The following is a 22,319-nucleotide window of genomic DNA, read 5'->3' on the forward strand; positions in this document are numbered from 1 at the left end:
GGGTTGGAACCCTTCTTCAGAAACATAGGCAATGGACGCAGGAGGAGGCCCTTCGAGCCAGCATCGCCATTCGTTGCGATCATGGCTGATCGTCCCCTATCAATAACCCGTGCCTCCCTTCTCCCCATATCCCTTGATTCCACTAGCCCCTAGAGCTCTATCTATCTCTCTCTTCAAACCATCCAGTGATTTGGCCTCCACTGCCCTCTGTGGCAGGAAATTCCATAAATTCACAACTCTCTGGGTGAAAACGTTTTTTCTCACCTCAGTCTTAAATGACCTCCCCTTTATTCTAAGACTGTGGCCCCTGGTTCTGGACTCGCCCAACATTGGGAACATTTTTCCTGCATCTAGCTTGTCCAGTCCTTTTATAATTTTATATGTTTCTATAAGATCTCCCTCATCCTTCTAAACTCCAGTGAATACAAGCCTAGCCTTTTCAATCTTTCCTCATATGACAGTCCCGCCATCCCAGGGATCAATCTCGTGAACCTACGCTGCACTGCCTCAATCACAAGGATGTCCTTCCTCAAATTATGAGACCTAGACTGTACACAATACTCCAGATGTGGTCTCACCAGAGCCCTATAGAACTGCAGAAGAACCTCGCTACTCCTATACTGAAATAATCTTATGAAGGCCAACATTCCATTAGCTTTCTTCACTGCCTGCTGTACCTGCACACCAACTTCCAGTGACTGGTGTACAAGGACACCCAGGTCTCGCTGCACCTCCCCCTTACCTAACCGAACCCCATTGAGATAATAATCTGCCCCCTTATTTTTGCCACCAAAGTGGATAACCTCACATTTATCTATATTATACTGCATCTGCCACGCATCTGCCCACTCACTCAACCTGTCCAGGTCACCCTGCAACCTCCTAACACCCTCTTCACAGTTCACACTGCCACCCAGCTTAGTGACTGAGAGTCAAGGTAGTCCAGAGTCTAGAACCAGGGGCCACACACAGTTTAAGAATAAGGAGTAAGCCATTTAGAATGGAGACGAGGAAACACTTTTTCACACAGAGAGATGTGAATCTGTGGAATTCTCTGCCTCAGAGGGCGGTGGAGGCCGGTTCTCTGGAGATAGGGCTCTTAAAGATAGCGGAGCCAGGGGGATATGGGGAGAAGGCAGGAACGGGGTACTGATTGTGATTGTGGATGATCAGCCATGATCACATTGAATGGCGGTGCTGGCTCGAAGGGCCGAATGGCCTACTCCTGCACCTATTGTCTATTGTCTATTGCCTATTGAGATGGAGGCACAGAGATGAGGAAGGGCAAGGTGTGAAAACGAGATAACAAAGGGGATGAAGTTCAAGGCAAATGTAGAATAGATTATTGTTAGCTAGGGGAAGGTGACAACAAGGCATAGAAAGGTAATAAAACAGACTGAAAGCTAGAGAAGGCCAAAACAAAAAAGGGTGCAGCCCACAATGGCCCATTCTCCCAGGTGATGTTTTGGGTCAGGACCCTTCTACGGATTTCACCCGCTGAGTGACTCCAGCACTTGGAGTTTTCCTTCTTGTTTGAGATGAGTTCATTCAAGCTCAACAATCTCAAGGATGAATGACTGAAGCATTATCAGATAACTGTGTAAAAGCCTCCTTTCATCATAAAAATATATATTCCTCGCCTGTAATCGTTCTTCCAACGTGAGGCCGCGATGGGAATTCATTTCTCTTACCTTAAATGGTGTCGATTCTGCACAAGAGAACAGCGCTGCCTGTTAAATAAACAGACAGTGCATTCACACCACTTATTATTAATGTTCTATGTATCATTCCTAAAACCCCTGTCCCACGGTACGAGTTCATTCCAAGAGTTCTCCCGAGTTTGCCCTGATTCGAACTCGGAGATTTACGGTAATGGCCACTCGTCGGTACTCGGGGCTCTCGTGGACATTTTTCATCGTGTTGAAAAATCTTCACGAGTCTTCCCGTGCTTACCTGCCATTAGCGAGTCTTCCCGAGTACCTGCCGTTAGCGCTAAGAGACGTCCCCGAGCTCCGACGTACCCGCTACGTTCATTCTCCGTGCTTACCACGAGTTTGAATTAAAAAAAACTCGGGAGAGCTCTTGGAATGAACTCGCACCGTGGGACAGGGCTATAACTGTCACTATGTCATGTTGTCACTTGAGGGCGGAGCACCAAGGCAAATTCCTTGTATGTGAATACTTGGCTGATAAACGTATTCAATTCAAATTCAAATTCACTTTTTCCACATTTTGTTACCTTACAGCCTTATTCTAAAATGGATTAAATTCATTTTTTATATCATCAATCTACACACAATAAAACATAATAAAAAAAACAAAAACAGGTGTTCAGAAATTTTTGCAAAGTAAATAAAAAGAAATAACTGAAATATCACATTTACATAAGAATTCATAGCCTTTACTCAGTACTTTGTTGAGGCACCTTTGGCAGCGATTACAGCCTGAAGTCTTCTTGGGTATGACTGGGCTACAAGCTTGGCACACCTGTATTTGGGTAATTTCTCCCATTCTACACTACAGATCCTCTCAAGCTCTGTCAGGTTGGATGGGGAGCGTCGATGCACAGCTATTTTCAGGTCCCTCCAGAGATGTTCGATCGGGTTCAAGTCCGGGCTCTGACTGGGCCACTCAAGGACATTCACAGTCTTGTCACGAAGCCACTCCTGCGTTGTCTTGGCTGTGTGCTTAGGGTCGTTGTCCTGTTGTAAGGTGAACATCCGCCCCAGTCTGAGGTCCAGAACGTCCGGGAGCAAGTTTTCATCAAGGATCTCTCTGTACTTTGCTCCGTTCATCTTTCCCTCGATCCTGACTAGTCTCCCAGTTCCTGCCGCTGAAAAACATCCCCACAGCATGATGCTGCCACCACCATGCTTCACCGTAGGTATGGTATTGGCCAGGTGATGAGCGGTGCCTGGTTTCCTCCAGACGTGACGCTTGGCATTCAGGCCAAAGAGTTCAATCTTGGTTTCATCAGACCAGAGAATCTTGTTTCTCATGCCTTTTGGCAAACTCCAAGCGGGCTGTCATGTGCCTTTTACTGAGGAGTGGCTTCCGTCTGGCCACTCTATCATAAAGGCCTGATTGGTGGAGTGCTGCAGATATAGTTGTCCTTCTGGAAGGTTCTCTCATCTCCACAGAGGAACTCTGGAGCTCTGTCAGAGTGACCATCGGGTTCTTGGTCACCTCCCTGACCAAGGCCCTTCTCCCCCGATTGCTCAGTTTGGCCGGGTGGCCAGCTCTATGAAGAGTCCTGGTGGTTCCAAAGTTCTTCCATTTAAGAATGACGGAGGCCACTGTGCTCTTCGGGACCTGCAATGCTGCAGAATTGTTTTATACCCTTCCCAGATCTGTGTCTCGACACAATCCTGTCTCGGAGGTCTACGGACAATTCCTTCGTCTTCATGGCTTGGTTTTTGCTCTGACGTGCACTGTCAACTGTGGGACCTTATATAGACAGGGTGTGTGCCTTTCCAAATCATGTCCAATCAATTTAATTTACCACTGGTGGACTCCACACAAGTTGTAGAAACATCTCAAGGATAATCAATGGAAACAGGATGAACCTGAGCTCGATTTTGAGTCTCATAGCAAAGGGTCTGAATACTTATGTAAATGTGATATTTCAGTTATTTATTTTTAATTACTTTGCAAACATTTCTAAACACCTGTTTTCACTTCTTCATTCTGGGGTATTGTGTGTAGATTGATGGTAAAATAAATGAATTTAATCCATTTTAGAATAAGGCTGTAACGTAACAAAATGTGGAAAAAGTGAAGGAGTCTGAATACTTTCTGAATGCACTGTAGAACATGAAAGGGGCGGCACGGTGGGCAGCGGGTAGAGCTGCTGCCTCACAGCGCCAGAGACCCAGTTCAATCCTGACCACGGGTGCTGCCTGTGTGGAGTGTGCACGCGCTCTCTGTGACCGCGTGGGTCTCCTCCCACATCCCAAAGACATGCGAGTTTGTAGGTTAATTGGCCCTCTGCAAATTGCCCCTAGTGTGTACAGTGTGGAAACAGGCCCTTCGGCCCAACTTGCCCATGCTGAGAGAATGGAGCAGCTGGACTTGTACACTCTGGAGTTTAGAAGGATGAGAGGGTATGTTATTGAAACATATAAGATTGTTACGGGTTTGGACACGCTAGAGGCAGGAAACATGTTCCCGATGTTGGGGGAGTCCGGAACCAGGGGCCACAGTTTAAGAATAAGGAGTAAGCCATTTAGAACGGAGATGAGGAAACACTTTTTCACACGGAGAGAGTTGTGAGTCTGTGGAATTCTCTGCCTCAAAGGGCGGTGGAGGCCGGTTGTCTGGATACTTTCAAGTGAGAGCTAGATAGGGCTCTTAAAGATAGTGGAGTAGCAAAAAGTATTGGAGACAATGTAATAATAATTGACAATATTATCAATTTAAAAATGTAAGACTGTAATGATGTATTTTGGTTATGTACCCATCTCCAATAAAAAATATTAAAAAAAAATAAAAAAAAAAAAAAGATAGCGGAGTCAGGGGATATGGGGAGAAGGCAGGAACGGGGTACTGATTGTGGATGATCAGCCATGATCACATTGAATGGTGGTGCTGGCTCGAAGGGCCGAATGGCCTCCTCCTGCACCTATTGTCTATTGTCTATTGACCAACATGTCCCATCTACACTAGTCCCACTTGCCTGTATTTGCCTCATAGCCCTCTAAACCCTGTCCTATCCGTGTACCTGTCCAAATGTATTTTAAACGTTATGATAGTCCCTGCCTCGACTACATCCTCTGGCAGCTTGTTCCATACACCCACCCATGGTGACAAAGTTCCCACCTCAGATTCCTATTAAATCTTTCCGCCCTCACCTTAAACCTACGCTCTCCGGTTCCTGATTCCCCCACTCTGTGCAGGGAGTGGATGAGAAAGTGTAATAACATGGAACTAGTTAGTACGGGTGATGGATGGTCAGCAGGGACTTGGTGGGCCGAAGGGCCTGTCTCCATGCTGTACCCTCCAAGCAATTAAATTGATCAAGATCTCGGCCCACAGCATCCATGCTGAACATAACGTCTTTAAACTAATTTGTGATCTATACCCCTTCATTTCATGCATATCTATGTGATACAGCGTGGAAACAGGCCCTTCAGCCCAACATGCCCGCACCGACAAACATGTCCCATCTACACTAGTCCCACCTGTCTGCGTTTGGCCCGTATCCCTCTAAACCCTGTCCTATCCATGTACCTGTCTAAATATTTCTTAAACATTGCAATAGTCCCAGCCTCAACTACCTCCTCTGGCAGCTCATTCCCTGCACCCACCACCCTTTGTGTGAAAAAGTTGCCCCTTGAGTTCCTATTAAATCTTTCATAGAATTGTAGACGCAGCCCAGACCACGGGGATATGGGGAGAAGGCAGGAACGGGGTACTGATTGGGGATGATCAGCCATGATCACATTGAATGGCTGTGCTGGCTCGAAGGGCCGAATGGCCTACTCCTGCACCTATTATCTATTGTCTATCGCGCAAACCAACCTCCCTTCCATTGACTCCATCTACACCTCACGCTGCCTCAGCAAGGCCAGCAGTATCATCAAGGACCAGTCTCACCCCGGCCACTCCCTCTTCTCCCCTCTCCCATCGGGCAAGAGGTATAAAAGTGTGAAAACGCACACCTCCAGATTCAGGGACAGTTTCTTCCCAGCTGTCATCAGGCAACTGAATCATCCTACCACAACCAGAGAGCAGTCCTGAACTACTATCTACCTCATTGGCGACCCTCAGACTATCTTTAATCGGCTTTATCTTGCACTAAACATTATTCCATTCACTATGTGTAGGAAGGAACTGCAGATGACAGTTTAAACCGAAGATAGACACAAAAAGCTGGAGTAACTCAGCGGGTCAGACAGCATCTCTGGAGAGAAGGAATACGTGTCGACACAGCTGGAGTCTGAAGAAGGGTCTCGACCCGAAACGTCACCCATTCCTTGTCTCCAGAGATGCTGCCTGTCCCGCTGAGTTACTCCAGATTTTCACATCTAACTTTGGTTTAAAGCAGCATCTGCAGTTCCTTCATCCACACAACAATTCAGATCCTTGCAACGAGGGAATTCCTGGCACTTGGGATGAGTTATTGACGCCAGAGACCCAGGTTCGATCCTGACCACGGGTACTGCCTGTGTGGAGTTTGCACGTCCTCTCTCTCTGTGTGACCGCGTGGGTTTTCTCTAGGTGCTCAGGATTCCAAAGACGTGCAGGTTTGTCGGCCACTCCAGATTTTTGTGTCTACCTGTTCCCTTTTACAGTGTTCGTTTTACCCGATCGATTCCTCTCCTGATTCGGGGCACATTTGTGTCTTTTACGAAAAGCCTCTAAAGTGCCGGCTGCGGCAGTTTGAACGAATGAATAAGTTTATTGGCCAAGTATTCACATACAAGGAATTTGCCTTGGTGCTCCGCCCGCAAGTGACAACGTGACATTCAGTGAGAGTTAAGAATGACACATAAAACATTAAACATTAATAATAAAACATATTATCAGTTTGCCTGTCATTACCGAGAGGGGGAACTTGCAGTGACTCCGATCAATGGTTGATGTTCTAACATAAGGCTTTTTGTTTGGCAGGTGCAGAACGCTGTCTGGTTCTCCTCAACCAAAAAGCTTTAGGAAGATTCACTTCATCAAAAGTATGCGTCAATATGACACCAGAAACGGCAGGTATGTGGCACTGCTCAAAATAATAGGATTCTGAACTGCTACCAATGAGTCAGAGAGTGAGAGGATTTTATTTGATGGCATTATAGTTTGGTTACCTTGGATTTCGGTGAATAAATCTTTGTGTGTGAGTTGTCACCAGGCAACTGTAGCGATTTACGGATCAAAGGTAGAACCGACGGCTAAGGTAGTCCTTGGTCACTGCGTAGTGTAGTGTGTGTAGGGAATGAACTGCAGATGCTGGTTGGCACAGAAGATGGACACAAAGTGCTGGAGTAACTCAGCGGGACATTCTGGAGGGAAGGAATGGGCGACGTTTCGGGCCGAGACCCCTCTTCAGACTAGTTTGGGACAAGGGAAGCGAGAGATACGATACAACTTTATTCATCCGCGGAGGGAAAGTGGTCTGGCGACAGTCACGGTCCACGAAAACTTGAAATTAAAACTTGAAACGAAAAGGAATGGACAAGTGAGCGTTGGCCGGCTGGCTGGCGTGTGCGCGGCGCCTAAACCTTAACGAACGAACAAATGCACGAACGCTGACTTATCCCCCGCGGAGAAGATTCTAAATGAGTGTTCCCCACAACGGGTCCCCCTATGTTCTCCCACCGTCCCTCACGCCGGTCCCTCCACGCCTAGTCACCATTGTACTTCACGATATTGACGATGATGTAGAGAGATAAAGAACAATGAATGGAAGATATGCATGATAAAGGAAACAGACCATTGTTGGTTGTTTGTTGGGTGAAAACGAGAAGCTGGTGCGACTTGGGTGGGGGAGGGATGGAGAGAGAGATGGAATGCCGGGATTACCTGAAGTGGGAGAAATCAATGTTCATACCACTGTCCAAGCGAAATATGTCTACTGTATCCGTTGTTCCAGGTGTCAACTTCTCTACATCGGCGAGACCAAGCGCAGGCTTGACGATCGCTTGGCTGAACACCTCCGCTCAGTCCGTCTTAACCAACCTGATCACCCGGTGGCTCAGCACTTCAACTCCCCCTCCCATTACCAATCTGACCTTTCCATCCTGGGCCTCCTCCATTGCCAGAGTGAGGCCCAGCGTAAATTGGAGGAGCAGCACTTCATATTTCGCTTGGGCAGTTTACACCCCAACGGTTTGAACATTGACCTCTCTAACTTCAGATAGCCCTTGCTTTCTCATTCCTTCCCCTCCCCCTTATAACCATATAACCATATAATAATTACAGCACGGAAACAGGCCATCTCGGCCCTTCTAGTCCGTGCCGAACACTTACTCTCACCTAGTCCCATCTACCTGCACTCAGACCATAACCCTCCATTCCTTTCCCGTCCATATACCTATCCAATTTATTTTTAAATGATAAAATCGAACCTGCCTCCACCACTTCCACTGGAAGCTCATTCCACACAGCTACCACTCTCTGAGTAAAGAAGTTCCCCCTCATGTTACCCCTAAACTTCTGTCCCTTAATTCTCAACTCATGTCCTCTTGTTTGAATCTTCCCTACTCTCAATGAGAAAACCTTCCCTGTTCTCCCACAGGTTTTACTGTCTCCGCCTCTTCCTTTCTTTTCCTCTCCCCCTCCCCCCCCCACTGACATCAGTCTGAAGAAGGGTCTCGACCCAAAACATCGCCCATTCCTTCTCTCCATAGATGCTGCCTCACCCGCTGAGTTGCTCCAGCATTTTTTGTTTGAGCAAAATATGAGGTGCTGTTCTTCCAATTTGCGTTTAGCCTCACTCTGACAATGGAGGAGGCCTTGGACAGAAAGGTCTGCGTGGGAATGGGATGGAGAATAGGAAGGAAGGCATAGTATGTGCTGGATAGTGTAGGTAGGAACTGCAGATGCTGGTCTACACTGAAGATAGACACAAAATAGTGGTGTGGGGAACGGTCTCTGCAGAAAGTGGCAACCTTTCACCCCATCAGCCGTCGCATACAACACATAATCCTCCGACATTCCCGCCACCTCCAATGGGATCTCGCACCCAGCCACCACATCTTCCCATCTCCACCACTTTCCTCCTTCCTCAGATACCGTTCCCTCCCTGGTCAACTCATCCCTTCCCACCCAAACCACCCCCTCCCAAGGTACTTCCTTCCCCAGCAACCGCAGGAGATGCAACGCCTGTCCCTATACCTGTCCCTATATCCAGGGACCCCGACAGAATCTAGTCTATGATGGTGTTCTCTATCCCTGGGTGATACACTTTGGATAGCAGCCCATGGAACTTTTGAATAGCGGCCCATGACACAAAATGCTGGAGTAACATAGAAACATAGAACATAGAAATTAGGTGCAGGAGTAGGCCATTCGGCCCTTCAAGCCTGCACCGCCATTCAATATGATCATGGCTGATCATCCAACTCAGTATCCTGTACCTGCCTTCTCTCCATACCCCCTGATCCCTTTAGCCACAAGGGCCACATCTAACTCCCTCTTAAATATAGCCAATGAACTGGCCTCAACTACCTTCTGTGGCAGAGAATTCCAGAGATTCACCACTCTCTGTGTGAATTTTTTTTTTCCCTCTCGGTCCTAAAAGATTTCCCCCTTATCCTTAAACTGTGACCCCTTGTTCTGGACTTCCCCAACATCTGGAACAACCTTCCTGCATCTAGCCTGTCCAATCCCTTAAGAATTTTATAAGTTTCTATAAGATCCTCCCTCAATCTTCTAAATTCTAGCGAGTACAAGCCGAGTCTATCCAGTCTTTCTTCATATGAAAGTCCTGACATCCCAGGAATCAGTCTGGTGAACCTTCTCTGTACTCCCTCTATGGCAAGAATGTATTTTCTCAGATTAGGAGACCAAAACTGTACGGAATATTCCAGGTGTGGTCTCACCAAGACCCTGTACAACTGCAGTAGAACCTCCCTGCTCCTATACTCGAATCCTTTTGCTATGAATGCTAACATACCATAACTCAGCGGGTCAGGCAGCATCTGTGGAGAACATGGATAGGTGACGTTTCACAGAGTGCTGGAGTAACTCAGCGAGTCAGGCAGCATCTGTGGAGAACATGGATAGGTGACGTTTCACAGAGTGCTGGAGTAACTCAGCGAGTCAGGCAGCATCTGTGGAGAACATGGGTAGGTGACGTTTCACAGAGTGCTGGAGTAACTCAGCGGGTCAGGCAGCATCTGTGGAGAGAAGGAATGACCCTTCGGTCCCGACCCGAAACGTCGCCCATTCCTTCCCTCCAGAGATGCTGCCTGACCCGCTGAGTTACTCCAGCATTTTGTGTCTTGCTGGGATGAAACTGACCCTGACTGCGGGACTGCCCCTGAAGAAGCTGCCTTTTACAATGAGTCTGACGAAGGTTCTCGGTCTGAAGCAGGATCTCGACCTGAAACGTCACCCATTCCTTCTCTCCGGAGATGCTGCCTGTCCCTCTGAGTTACTCCAGCACACAATGATTTACTGAACTTGTATGTTTGATTTTCCATAACCAGAACTCTCTCTAGTCTGAATAAGCCTAGAGAGAGCCATTTACAGTGTACAGATACATGATCTTTACTCAGAGGATGGTGTATTTGTGGAATTAGTTGCCACAGAAGGCTGTGGAGGCCAGGTCAATGGATATTTTTAAGGCATAAGTAGATAGATTCTTGATTAATACGGGTGTCCGAGGTTATGGGGAGAAGGCAGGAGAATGGGGTTAGGAGGGAGAGATAGATCAGCCATGATTGAATGGCGTAGACTTGATGGGCCGAATAGCCTAATTCTACTCCCATCTGTGGAATTCTTTGCCTCGGAGGGCGGTGGAGGCCGGTTCTCTGGATGCTTTCAAGAGATAGGGCTCTTAAAGATAGCGGAGTCAGGGGATATGGGGAGAAGGCAGGAACGGGGTACTGATTGTGGATGATCAGCCATGATCACATTGAATGGCCGAATGGCCCACTCCTGCACCTATTGTCTATCTCGGTCGCGGGGAGAACGTACAAACTCCATACAGACAGCACCCGAAGTCGGGATCGAACCCGGGTCTCTGACGCTGAAAGCGCAGTGAGGCAGCAACTCTACTGGGCTGCACCACCCTAAGATGAAAGAAAAATCAATAGCAGGCGCATGGTGAAGTAGGGGGCTGTGAATATTGTGTTCCATCGCTAGGCCGGGTTAGTTGACACTGTCTGAGTGCCTCTGGCAGCAGCGATATTTATCATTGGTATCAGCGGGATGTCCAAACAAATAGGCAATTTGTGAAGGACATCTGAACATGGCCTTGAACACGCTGAGGTCAGGTCAGTCCACTTCTTATTGTGGAATGAGCTTCTGTACAGTTCTCATTACATCTGAGTAAGCAGCCAATTCCACACGGTGACCGTGGCAATCTGCTGCTGCTGCCCGACAGAAGTGTCAAGGGGCTGTCCCACTTACGCGACTTTTCAGCGACTGTCTTCAACCTTCAAGCTCGAGGGCACTCGCCTGAAAAACCTCCAGCTGGATCGAGCGTCAGCGATGAAACCGCGAGCTGGATCGACCGCACACACACACGTGCACACACACACACACACGTGCACGCGCACACGCACACGCACATGCACGTGCACACGCACACACACACACACACACACGTGCACGCGCACACACACGCACACGCACGTGCACACGCACACACACACACACACACACACGTGCACACACACACGTGCACACACACACACACACACACACACACGCACACACACACACACACGCACACACACACACGCTCGTTCACACGCACACATCGCAAAGGCGGGGGCCAGGGAAAGCGGGGGAGCGCTGTCTGAAATTCACACTCGCGATGAACAGGAAGGTAAAAGACGGCTGGCACTGTTACGGTAAGTCCTTTAGAGAGCGCAGAGAGGGGTGGGGGTGGGGGGGGGGGGAGAGCTTTACCTTCGACTATCTTCGATTACCTTCGATTCCCTACCATGGCATTATGACCTACTATGACCTACCACGACTAAACCTACGAGTAAAATAACATCGATTTTTTCCATGGCGACCTTTTCTACTCACGGGTATTTTTCAGCTTGCTAAAAAAAACGCCGCAACCTAACTGAGGCCTGGAGTACGCAGGGACTACTCTCGAGCACAAAGGAGAGTTACACAGACCTCTCGGACCTCGTGTCGACCGTGCTGCGAGTATGAGTCGAGGGCAAACTCTTCTAAACTCGCCAATTAGGTCGCCGCAGTGGTACAGGCCCTTAATGTAAAATCCACGCATGGGACGCACAATGGCTCAGCTCGTAGCCACACAGTGACACAGTGTGGAAACAGGCCCAACTTGCCCACACCAGCCAACCATGTCCCAGCTACACTAGTCCCACCTGCCTGCATTTGGTCCATATTCTTCCAAACCTGTCCTGTCCATCCATGTACCTGTCTAACTGTTTCTTAAACGTTGAGATAGTCCCAGCCTCAACTACCTCCTCTGGCAGCTTGTTCCATACACCCACCACCCTTTGTGTGAAAAAGTTACCCCTCAGATTCCTATTAAATCTTTGCCCCTTCACCTTAATGCGATGTCCTCTGGTCCTCGATTCCCCTACTCTGGGCAAGAGACTGTGCATCTGTGTTTGATCCTCACAGAGCTGGGTTTGATCCTCACTCGGAAGCAGGCTCACTCGGTTACAGGGAGAACGTACAAACTCCGTACAGACAGCACCAGCAGTCAGGATCGAACCCGTGGTCTCTGGCGCTGTGAGGCAGCAGCTCTACCCGCTGCACCACCGTGCTGAAATTTGTACATCGGGTGCTGTCTGGAATGTGCACATTCTCCCTGTAACCAGCTGGAGTAACCCAGCGGGTCAGGCAGCATCTCTGGAGGAAAGGAAGAGGTGACATTTTGGGTCGAGACCCTTCTTCAGACCAGTCTACCTTCGGTGAGTCTGAAGAAGGTTCTTGACCTACAATGTATCCATGTTCTCCACAGATGCTGCCTGACCCGCTGAGTTACTCCAGCACTCTGTGAAACGTCACCTATCCATGTTCTCCACAGATGCTGCCTGACCCGCTGAGTTACTCCAGCACTCTGTGAAACGTCACCTGTCCATGTTCTCCACAGATGCTGCCTGACCCGCTGAGTTACTCCAGCACTCTTTGTTTATCTTCAGTGTAAATCAGTATCTGCAGTTCCTTCCTCCACAACTAGCTATAACCTCCTGTGCCTGAGGGAGTCTCATTCTGAAAATGGATGGTTTTTAAAGCTCTATTTAGCAGTTTATTTGTCAATGGGGACGGATCGGAGGACAAAGATTAAGCAGTTACGGTTAATGGCATCTCTTAAACCAGCTACCATCTTTAAACCTTTCCACCTCAAGGGCGTAGTAAACCTGGGATTGTAAAAACAGCACCTGATTAATTGGATCAAAACGAACCTGCTCTGCACTTGCTCAAATAGATCTGTGTTTATAACCAGTGAGAAGACGTGACTTTTCTTTCCCCTTCTCCATGAAACATGACCAGGTGGATGTACACATTGTACTCATCTATTTTAATGTGCTCGCTCGCACATATGTTGTAATATTTATGAGCAAAGCAAGTGTTTTAGTTCAACACGGTTGTAAATTTTAATATTACACAAAATGCCACAATAAATGTAATCTTTCCATAGAGCTACCACAAAGAGGCTGTTAAATATGACAAAATCCAAACAGCCTCCGAACTAGTGTTTGTGTTAGTTTTACACACACGCACACACACACACACACACACACACACACTCACACACCAACACACGCACACACGCACACACGCACACTCACACACCAACACACGCACACACACGCGCACACACACACACACACACACACACACACATACACACGCGCACACACCACGCACACACACACCACACACACATACACACGTGCACACGCACACACACACGAGCACACAAACACACACACACACCACACACACACGCATGCACACACGCACACGCACACACACACACACGCATGCGCACACGCGCACACCCACCACACACACGCCCACACACACACCACCCACACACACACACACACACACACACACACACACACGCACACGCACACACACACACACACACGCGCGCGCACACACACCACACATACCCATGCGCACACAAACACACACACACCACACACACACGCATGCGCACACGCACACACCCACACCCACACACACGTGCACACAAACACACACACACACGCATGCGCAAACGCGCACGCACACACCACACACACACCACCCACACACACGCGCGCACACACACACACCACACACACACCACCCACACACACGCACACACACACACACACACCACCCACACACACGCGCACACACACCAACACACACACCACTTATACACACACACACACACACTTTTTAGGCCATTCGGCCCATCAATGGCCAATGGGGCGGCACAGTGGCGCAGCGATAGAGAGCCTAGTGTACAGGGTGGTCGATGGACTCTGTGGGCCGAAGGGCCTGTTTCTATGCTGTATCTCTAAACTACACTAAGACGTGCGGGTTTGTAGGTTAATTGGGTTGGTATAAATGTAAATTGTCCCTAGTGTGTGTAGGATAGTGTTAGTGTGCGGGGATCGCTGGTCGGCACGGACTTGGCGGGCCGAAGGGCCTGTATCCACACTGTATCTCTCAACTAAACTAAACTAAATTAAATAAACTTTATTCAGATTAAAAAATAAAAATTGCAAAAACCCATCTGTACATTCAACAGTTTCATTCTGCCTCAGTTAAACGCTCAGGTTTAAGAATAAAATGAAACACTTTTTCTAACCTAAAATTATCTGTGTTGGGAATGAATTCCCCCTCATGATTTATTCATCTTACCGACACATCTTGAAGTGACCCGATTCCATCGTATCCTATATTCCTACAAATGATCATCTGTTTATCAGTGAATAAAATCATGAGAGGAATAGATCGGGTAGATGCACAGAATCTCTTGCCCAGAGTAGGGGAATCGAGGACCAGAGGACATAGGTTCAAGGTGAAGGGGAAAAGATTTAATAGGAATCCGAGGGGTAACTTTATCACACAGAGGGTGTTGGGTGTATGGAACAAACTGCCAGAGGAGGTAGTTGATGCTGGGACTATTCCAACGTTTAAGAAACAGTTGGACAGGTACATGGATAGGACAGGTTTGGAGGGATATGGACCAAGCGCAGGCAGGTGGGACTAGTGTAGCTGGGACATGTTGGGCAAGTTGGGCCGAAGGGCCTGTTTCCACACTGTATCACTCTATGACTAGTGTAGCTGGGACATGTTGGCCGGTGTGGGCAAGTTGGGCCGAAGGGCCTGTTTCCACACTGTATCACTCTATGACTCTATAACTCTATGTTGTTGAGCAATATCTGTTTGACGATTTCCATTTGAAACTTCCTTCCAAGTTACCAGGTCAGGTCCCGACCTGGGATAAACAGCATAAATATCCGAAGCATTGACAAAACAGCACATTCCACCCACAACATGTCAGAGATTTTTCCTAAATTCAGAATAATTTGGAGACACAGGATACCGCAGATGCTGGATAGAGTGGATGTGGAGTGCATGTTTAGTGGGAGAGTCTCGGATTAGAGGGCACAGCGTCAGAATTAAAGGACGTTCTTTTAGGAAGGCAATGAGGAGAAATGTATTTAATCAGAGGGTGGTGAATCTGTGGAATTCTTTGCCACAGAAGACTGTGGAGGCCACAAGTCAGTGGATATTTTTGAGGCAGAGATAGATAGATTCTTGATTAGTACGGGTGTCAGGTGTTGTTGGGAGAAGGCAGGAGAATGGGGTTAGGAGGGAGAGATAGATCAGCCATGATTGAAGGGTGGAGTAGACTTGATGGGCCGAATGGCCTAATTGTGCTCCTATTACATGACCTTTTGACCTTCTGAGTACTTGTGCTGTTACACCAGGATATGTGCTCAACCAAGCCCAAAGCCAAAGTTCTATCTAAACTGCTTATGCTAAGGACAATAACTAAGTCCATACTGTGTGCAATAATCAGCTATCTACATGTTAACATAAAAAACAGATTGTGGGGTTATCAAGTGGGCACCTCCCTTGGAAACATAGAAACATAGACAATAGGTGCAGGAGGAGGCCATTCGGCCCTTCGAGCCAGCACCGCCATTCATTGTGATCATGGCTGATCGTCCCCTATCAATAACCCATGCCTGCCTTCTCCCCACATCCCTTGACTCCACTAGCCCCTAAAGTTCTATCTAACTCTCTCTTAAATCCATCCAGTGACTTGGCCTCCACTGCCCTCTGTGGCAGGGAATTCCACAAATTCACCACTCTCTGGGTGAACAAGTTTTTTTCTCATCTCAGTCTTAAATGGCCTCCCCTTTATTCTAAGACTGTGGCCCCTGGTTCTAGACTCGCCCAACATTGGGAACATTTTTCCTGCATCTAGCTTGTCCAGTCCTTTTATAATTTTATATGTTTCTATAAGATCTCCCCCTCATCCTTCTAAACTCCAGTGAATACAAGCCTTGTCTTTTCAATCTTTCCTCATATGACAGTCCCGCCATCCCAGGGGTCGATCTCGTGAACCTACGCTGCACTGCCTCAATCACAACCTCCCTTCACTGGTGTTTCGTTGAGTTAGGCCCACGACATCTCGAGGAGGCTCAACACTTAGCTCTGGAGTCCCAGAACAGCCCTCAGAGATAGATAGATAGATACCTGCTCTCACCACCAATGCTACCAGTATCTACCAAATAAAGGAGGTAACAGGCGAGTTATTCACTCTAACACGGACATCAAAAACTCCAGCTGAGCAACGGACAAGACCAATGAAACTCCTGGCAAGGAACGATGACTTTTTGCTAATTGCAGTAATTTGCAAAGGTCGGTTGACTCATTTGGTTTTTATGGAGACACAAAATGCTGGAGTAACTCAGCGGGACGGGCAGCATTTCTGGAGAGAAGGAATGGGTGACGTTTCGGGTTGAGACCCTTCTTCAGACTGGTTACGGATAAGGGAAACGAGAGATATAGACGGTGATGTGGAGAGATAAAGAACAATGAATGAAAGATATGCAAAACAGTAACGATGACAAAGGAAACAGGCCGTTGTTAGCTGTTTGTTGGGTGAAAACGAGAAGCTGGTGGGACTTGGGTGGGGGAGGGGATGGAGAGAGAGGGAATGCCGGGGCTACCTGAAGTGAGAGAATTCAATATTCATACCACTGACACAGCGAAATATGAGGTGCTGTTCCTCCAATTTGCGTTTAGCCTCACTCTGGCAATCATGAGTATAGGAGAAAAATTAGGCCATTCGGCCCATCAAGTCCACTCCGCCATTCAATCATGGCTGATCTATCTCTCATTCCAAACCCCACTCTCTTGCCTTCTCCCCATAACCCCTGACACCCGAACTAATCACAAATCTATCTATCTCTGCCTTAAACATGTCCACTAACTTGGCCTCCACAGCCTTCTGTGGCACAGAATTCCACAGATTCACCACCCTCTGACTAAATAAATTTCTCCTCATCTCCTTCCTAAAAGAACGTCCTTTAATTTTGACCCTGTGACCTCTAATCCTAGACTCTCCCACTAGTGGAAACATCCTCTATCCAAGCCTTTCACTATTTTGTACTTTTCAATGAGGTCCCCCCCTCATTCTTCTAAACTCCAGCGAGTACAGGCCCAGTGCCGACAAACACTCATCGTGTGTTAACCCACTTATTCCTGGGATTATTCTCGTAAACCTCCTCTGGACCCTCTCCAGAGCCAGCACATCCTTCCTCAGATATGGGGCCTAAAATCGCTCACAATGGAGGGGACCTGGACTGTGCAGGAATGGGAATGAGAATGAAAGTGTGTTTACATTTCACGCCTCTTCTCTCCTTTCTCCTCATCTCACTGCCTTTTGTCTTCATCTTTGGCCTTTGTTTGTCTTGAATGCTTCTTAAACGTTGAGATAGTCCCAGCCTCAACTACCTCCTCTGGCAGCTCGTTCCATACACTGTGTGAAAAAGTTACCCCTCAGATTCAAATGAAATTTTTTCCTGTTCACCTTAAACTTCTGCCTTCTCGTCCCCTACTCTGGGCAAGACACTCTGTGCGTCTACCCGATCTATTCCTCTCATGATTTTATACACCTCTATAAGACCACCCCTCATCCTCCTGCGCTCCAAGGAATAGAGACCCAGACTACTCAACCTCTCCCTGTAGCTCACACCCTCTAGTCCTGGCAACATCCTCGTAAATCCTCTCTGTACCCTGTCCAGGTCTTTTTATAGCGGAATTAGTGACCAAGATCTTGTGTTCCAAACCAGAGCATCGGAGATAGAAACATAGAAAATAGGTGCAGGAGGAGGCCATTCGGCCCTTCGAGCCAGCGCCGCCATTCATTGTGATCATGGCTGATCATCCCCAATCAATAACCCGTGCCTGCCTTCTCCCCATATCCCTTGATTCCACTAGCCCCTAGAGCTCTATCTAACTCTCTCTTAAATCCATCCAGTGACTTGGCCTCCACTGCCCTCTGTGGCAGGGAATTCCACTAATTCACAGCTCTCTGGGTGAAAACGTTTTTTCTCACCTCAGTCTTAAATGGCTTCCCCTTTATTCTAAGACGGTGACCCCTGGTTCTGGACTCGCCCAACATTGGGAACATTTTTCCTGCATCGAGCTTGTCCAGTCCTTTTATAATTTTATTTGTTTCTATAAGATAACCCCTCATCCTTCTAAACTCCAGTGAATACAAGCCTAGTCTTTTCAATCTTTCCTCATATGACAGTCCCGCCATCCCAGGGATCAATCTAGTGAACCTACACTGCACTGCCTCCTTCTTCAGGGAACGGGGGTTCCCCTCTTCTACTACAGATGAGGCTCTCGCCAGGGTCTCTTCTATATCCCGCAGCTCCGCTCTCACTCCCCATCCCCCCACTCGTAACAATGACAGAGTGTCCCTTGTCCTCACCTTCCACCCCATCAGCCGTTGCACACAACATATAATCCTCCGACATTTTCGCCACCTCCAACGGGATCCCACCACTGGCCACATCTTCCCATCTCCTCCCCTTTCGGCTTTCCGCAGAGACCGCTCTCTCCGTAACTCCCTGGTCCATTCGTCCTTTCCCACCTGAACCACCCCCTCCCCGGGCACTTTCCCTTGCAACCGCAGGAAATGCTACACGTGTCGCTTTACCTCCCCCCCTCGACTCCATCCAAGGACCCAAGCAGTCTTTCCAGGTGAGGCAGAGGTTCACCTGCACCTCCTCCAACCTCACCTTTGCATCAACTTCTGTACATCGGTGAGACCAAGGGCAGGCTTGGCGATCGCTTCGCCCAACTACTCCACTCAGTTCGCAATAACCAACCTGATCTCCCGGTGGCTCAGCACTTCAACTCCCCCTCCCATTCCGAATCAGACCTTTCTGTCCTGGGCCTCCTCCATGGCCAGAGTGAGTCCCACTGTAAATTGGAGGAGCAGCACCTCATATTTCGCTTGGGTAGTTTATACCCCAGCGGTATGAACATTGACTTCTCCAATTTCAGGTAGTCCCTGCTTTCTCCCTCCTTTCCCTCCCCTTCCATCTCTGCCTCTTCCTTTCTTTTTCCCGTCCCCACCCCCGACATCAATCTGAAGAAAGGTCTCGACCCGAAACGTCGCCTATCCCTTCTCTCCGTAGATGCTGCCTCACCCGCTGAGTTTCTTTAGCATTTATGTTCACCTTCAATCAAATTCTTAGGTGGTTTTCCCTGCATGGGTTTTCTCCGGGTGCTCCGGTTTCCTCCCACACCCCAAAGACGTGCAGGTTTGTAGGTTAATCGATCTCTGTGAATTGTCCCTAGAGTGTAGGATAGCGCTCGTGTGTGGGGTGATCGCTGGCCAGCGCGGACTCAGTGGGCTGAAGTTCACAAGTTATAGGAATAGAATTAGGCCATTTGGCCCATCAAGTCTACTCCGCCAATTAATTAGATTAGATTAGATTAGATTAGATTTCATTTGTTGTCATTTGAACCCAGAAGTTCAAACGAAATGTTGTTTCTGCAGTCATACAAACACGAAGAAGAACCAAGACACAACACAATTTACACAAACATCCATCACAGTGAATCTCCTCCTCACTGTGATGGAAGGCAAAGTCTTATCTCTCCCCTGCTCTCCTCATTCTCCTCCCGATGTCAGTCAAAGCCCCCGGTGGGCGATGATAAATGTCCCGCGGCCATTAAAGCCACGCCGGGCGATGATGCAAGGCCCCGCTCCAGGTCATCCTCAACCCCCGCAACTCGGGCGGGAGAAGTCGCCGTTGCGGAAGCTCCGAAAAGCGGTCTCCCACCAGGGACCCGCAGGCTCCCGGTGCCACCGTCCACCAGACCTGCGGTAGGAGCCGCGCGCCACCACAGCTCCTCCCGCTCCGAACTCGGCCAGCTCCACGATGGTGGGTAAGTCCGTGACTGGAGCCCCAGGTTGTTCCGCTTGGAGGCCGCTCCACGGTGCTAGGCCCCAACGACAACGGAGACCCGACAGAGAAAAGATCGGGTTCTCCGTGCAGGGGAAAGATTTTAAAAGTTTCCCCCCCCTCACGCATACCCAGTTAAAAGAAAACACTGTAAACTACATTCAAACGAGACAAGAAAAGAAAAAAAGACAGACGGACTGCAGAGGCCGCTGCGACGTGGCTCGAGCCGCCCAGACACCTAAACACCTCGATCTCTGCCTCCTAATTCCATTTTCCTGCCTTCTCCCCACAACCTTTGACACCCGCCCTGTCAGCAGCAGCCTCTGCGTCCGCCTGTCTTTTTTTAATTTTTGTCCTGTTAAGTGGATGTCTTGGTTTTAGTTTTGATATTATTTTTAGCTGTGTACATGTGGGGGGTGGGGTGGGGAAACTTTTTAATCTCTTCCCTGTACGGGGACCCGACTTTTTCCTCCGTTGACGTTGTCGTTGGGCCTAACATCGCGGAGCCGGCGGCCTCCAACCGGAATCGACCTGGGGCTCCAGTCGCAGAGCCTGCGGTGGCGGGCGGCTGCGACCCGACTTCGGAGCTGGAGGCTCCGGCCGCAGGCCCGGTGGACAGGAACATTGGGAGCTCGCAGGTCCCTGGTGGGAGACCGCTTTTCGGAGCTCCCGCAACGGCAACTTCTGCCGCCCGAATCGCGGGGTTAAAAACGACCCGGAGCGGGGCCTGACATCGACCGGCGCGGCTTAAACGGCCGCGGGGCTTATCATCGCCCGCCGGGGGCTTTAACATCGGGAGAAGAATAAAAAACAGGGGAGAGACAAGACTTTGCCTTCCATCACAGTGAGGAGGTGTTTGGAGATTCACTGTGATGGATGTTTATATAAATTGTGTAAATTGTGTGTCTTGGTGTTTTCTTGTTCGTATGACTGCAGAACGAAATTTTGTTTGAACTTAGGTTCAAATGACAATAAACGACATTCTGATTCTATCTCTGCCTTAATAATATCTGCTGACTTGGCCTCCACAGCCCTCTGTGGCAGTGAATTCCACAGATTAACTACACAGATTCAATTCTGAGGGTGTGACCTCTGGTCCTAGACTCTCCCACCAGTGGAAACATCCGCTCCACATCCACTCTCTCTATGCCTTTCATTATTCTGTAAGCTGGAGTAATGGATAGATGCTGTATCTCTAAAGTAAACATTACCCTAAGAGTCAGGAAGTCACAGTTTCTTGTTCATAAATCTGCTAATTTGAGGAAGGACATTCTTGCTATTGAGGGAGTGCAGCGTAGGTTTACAAGGTTAATTCCCGGGATGGCGGGACTGTCATATGCTGAGAGAATGGAGCGGCTGGGCTTGTATACTCTGGAGTTTAGAAGGATGAGAGGGATTTTCTTGAAACATATAAGATTATTTAGGGTTTGGACACGCTAGAGGCAGGAAACATGTTCCCGATGTTGGGGGAGTCCAGAACCAGGGGCCACACACAGTTTAAGAATAAGGGGTAAGCCATTTAGAACGGAGACGAGGAAACATTTTTTTGTTGTGAGTCTGTTGAATTCTCTGCCTCAGAGGGCGGTGGAGGCGGGTTCTCTGGATGCTTTCAAGAGAGAGCTAGATAGGGCTCTTAAAGATAGCGGAGTCAGGGGATATGGGGAGAAGGCAGGAACGGGGTACTGATTGGGGATGATCAGCCATGATCAGATTGAATGGCGGTGCTGGCTCGAAGGGCCGAATGGCCTACTCCTGCACCTATTGTCTATTGTCAAATTATGTCATGTAAGATCTTTAGTTCCTTCCCACACTCCAAAGACGTACAGCTCAGTAGGTTAATTGGCTTCGGTAAAATTATTAATTGTCCCTAGTGTGTGCGGGGATTGCTGGTCAGTGCAGCCTCGGTGGGCCGAAGGGCCTGTTGCTGCACCGAATCTCCAAGCTAAACTAAAAACCTTTAAAAGAAACCATCTGGGCGTAACTAAAAAGGTTTTTAGTTTAATTGATCCAAGTGCACTGAAGCCTAAAAACCTTTCGAGGTCCCTGCTCCTGGCAGTGGGGTAATGTTGCAGATTATGCAGTCCATTGTCAGCGGACGAGACGCGACGTGCAGCCATTGCTCTCTCCGTAAGAGAATACGTTTAGATATAGAGTTGCTTTAAAAGGCGGTGGGGAATGTCGAACGTAACTCACAGCATCGATGCCTGGTGCAGATCC

At 48.5% G+C, this 22,319-nt stretch overlaps 1 protein-coding gene across 3 annotated transcripts in view; it reads left to right on the forward strand.

The window, feature by feature from the left end:
- Window positions 1–22,319, forward strand: part of cables1 (Cdk5 and Abl enzyme substrate 1) — a 118,370-nt gene that overhangs the window by 49,228 nt on the left and 46,823 nt on the right. For all 3 annotated transcript variants that reach the window (XM_033020346.1, XM_033020349.1, XM_033020348.1), the window contains one exon: window positions 6,613–6,705. In XM_033020346.1, coding sequence (XP_032876237.1) covers window positions 6,613–6,705 — 93 coding nt within the window. The remainder of the gene's footprint in view (window positions 1–6,612; window positions 6,706–22,319) is intronic.

Source organism: Amblyraja radiata, chromosome 4 (genome assembly GCF_010909765.2).
Source record: "Amblyraja radiata isolate CabotCenter1 chromosome 4, sAmbRad1.1.pri, whole genome shotgun sequence".
NCBI lineage: Eukaryota > Metazoa > Chordata > Chondrichthyes > Rajiformes > Rajidae > Amblyraja > Amblyraja radiata.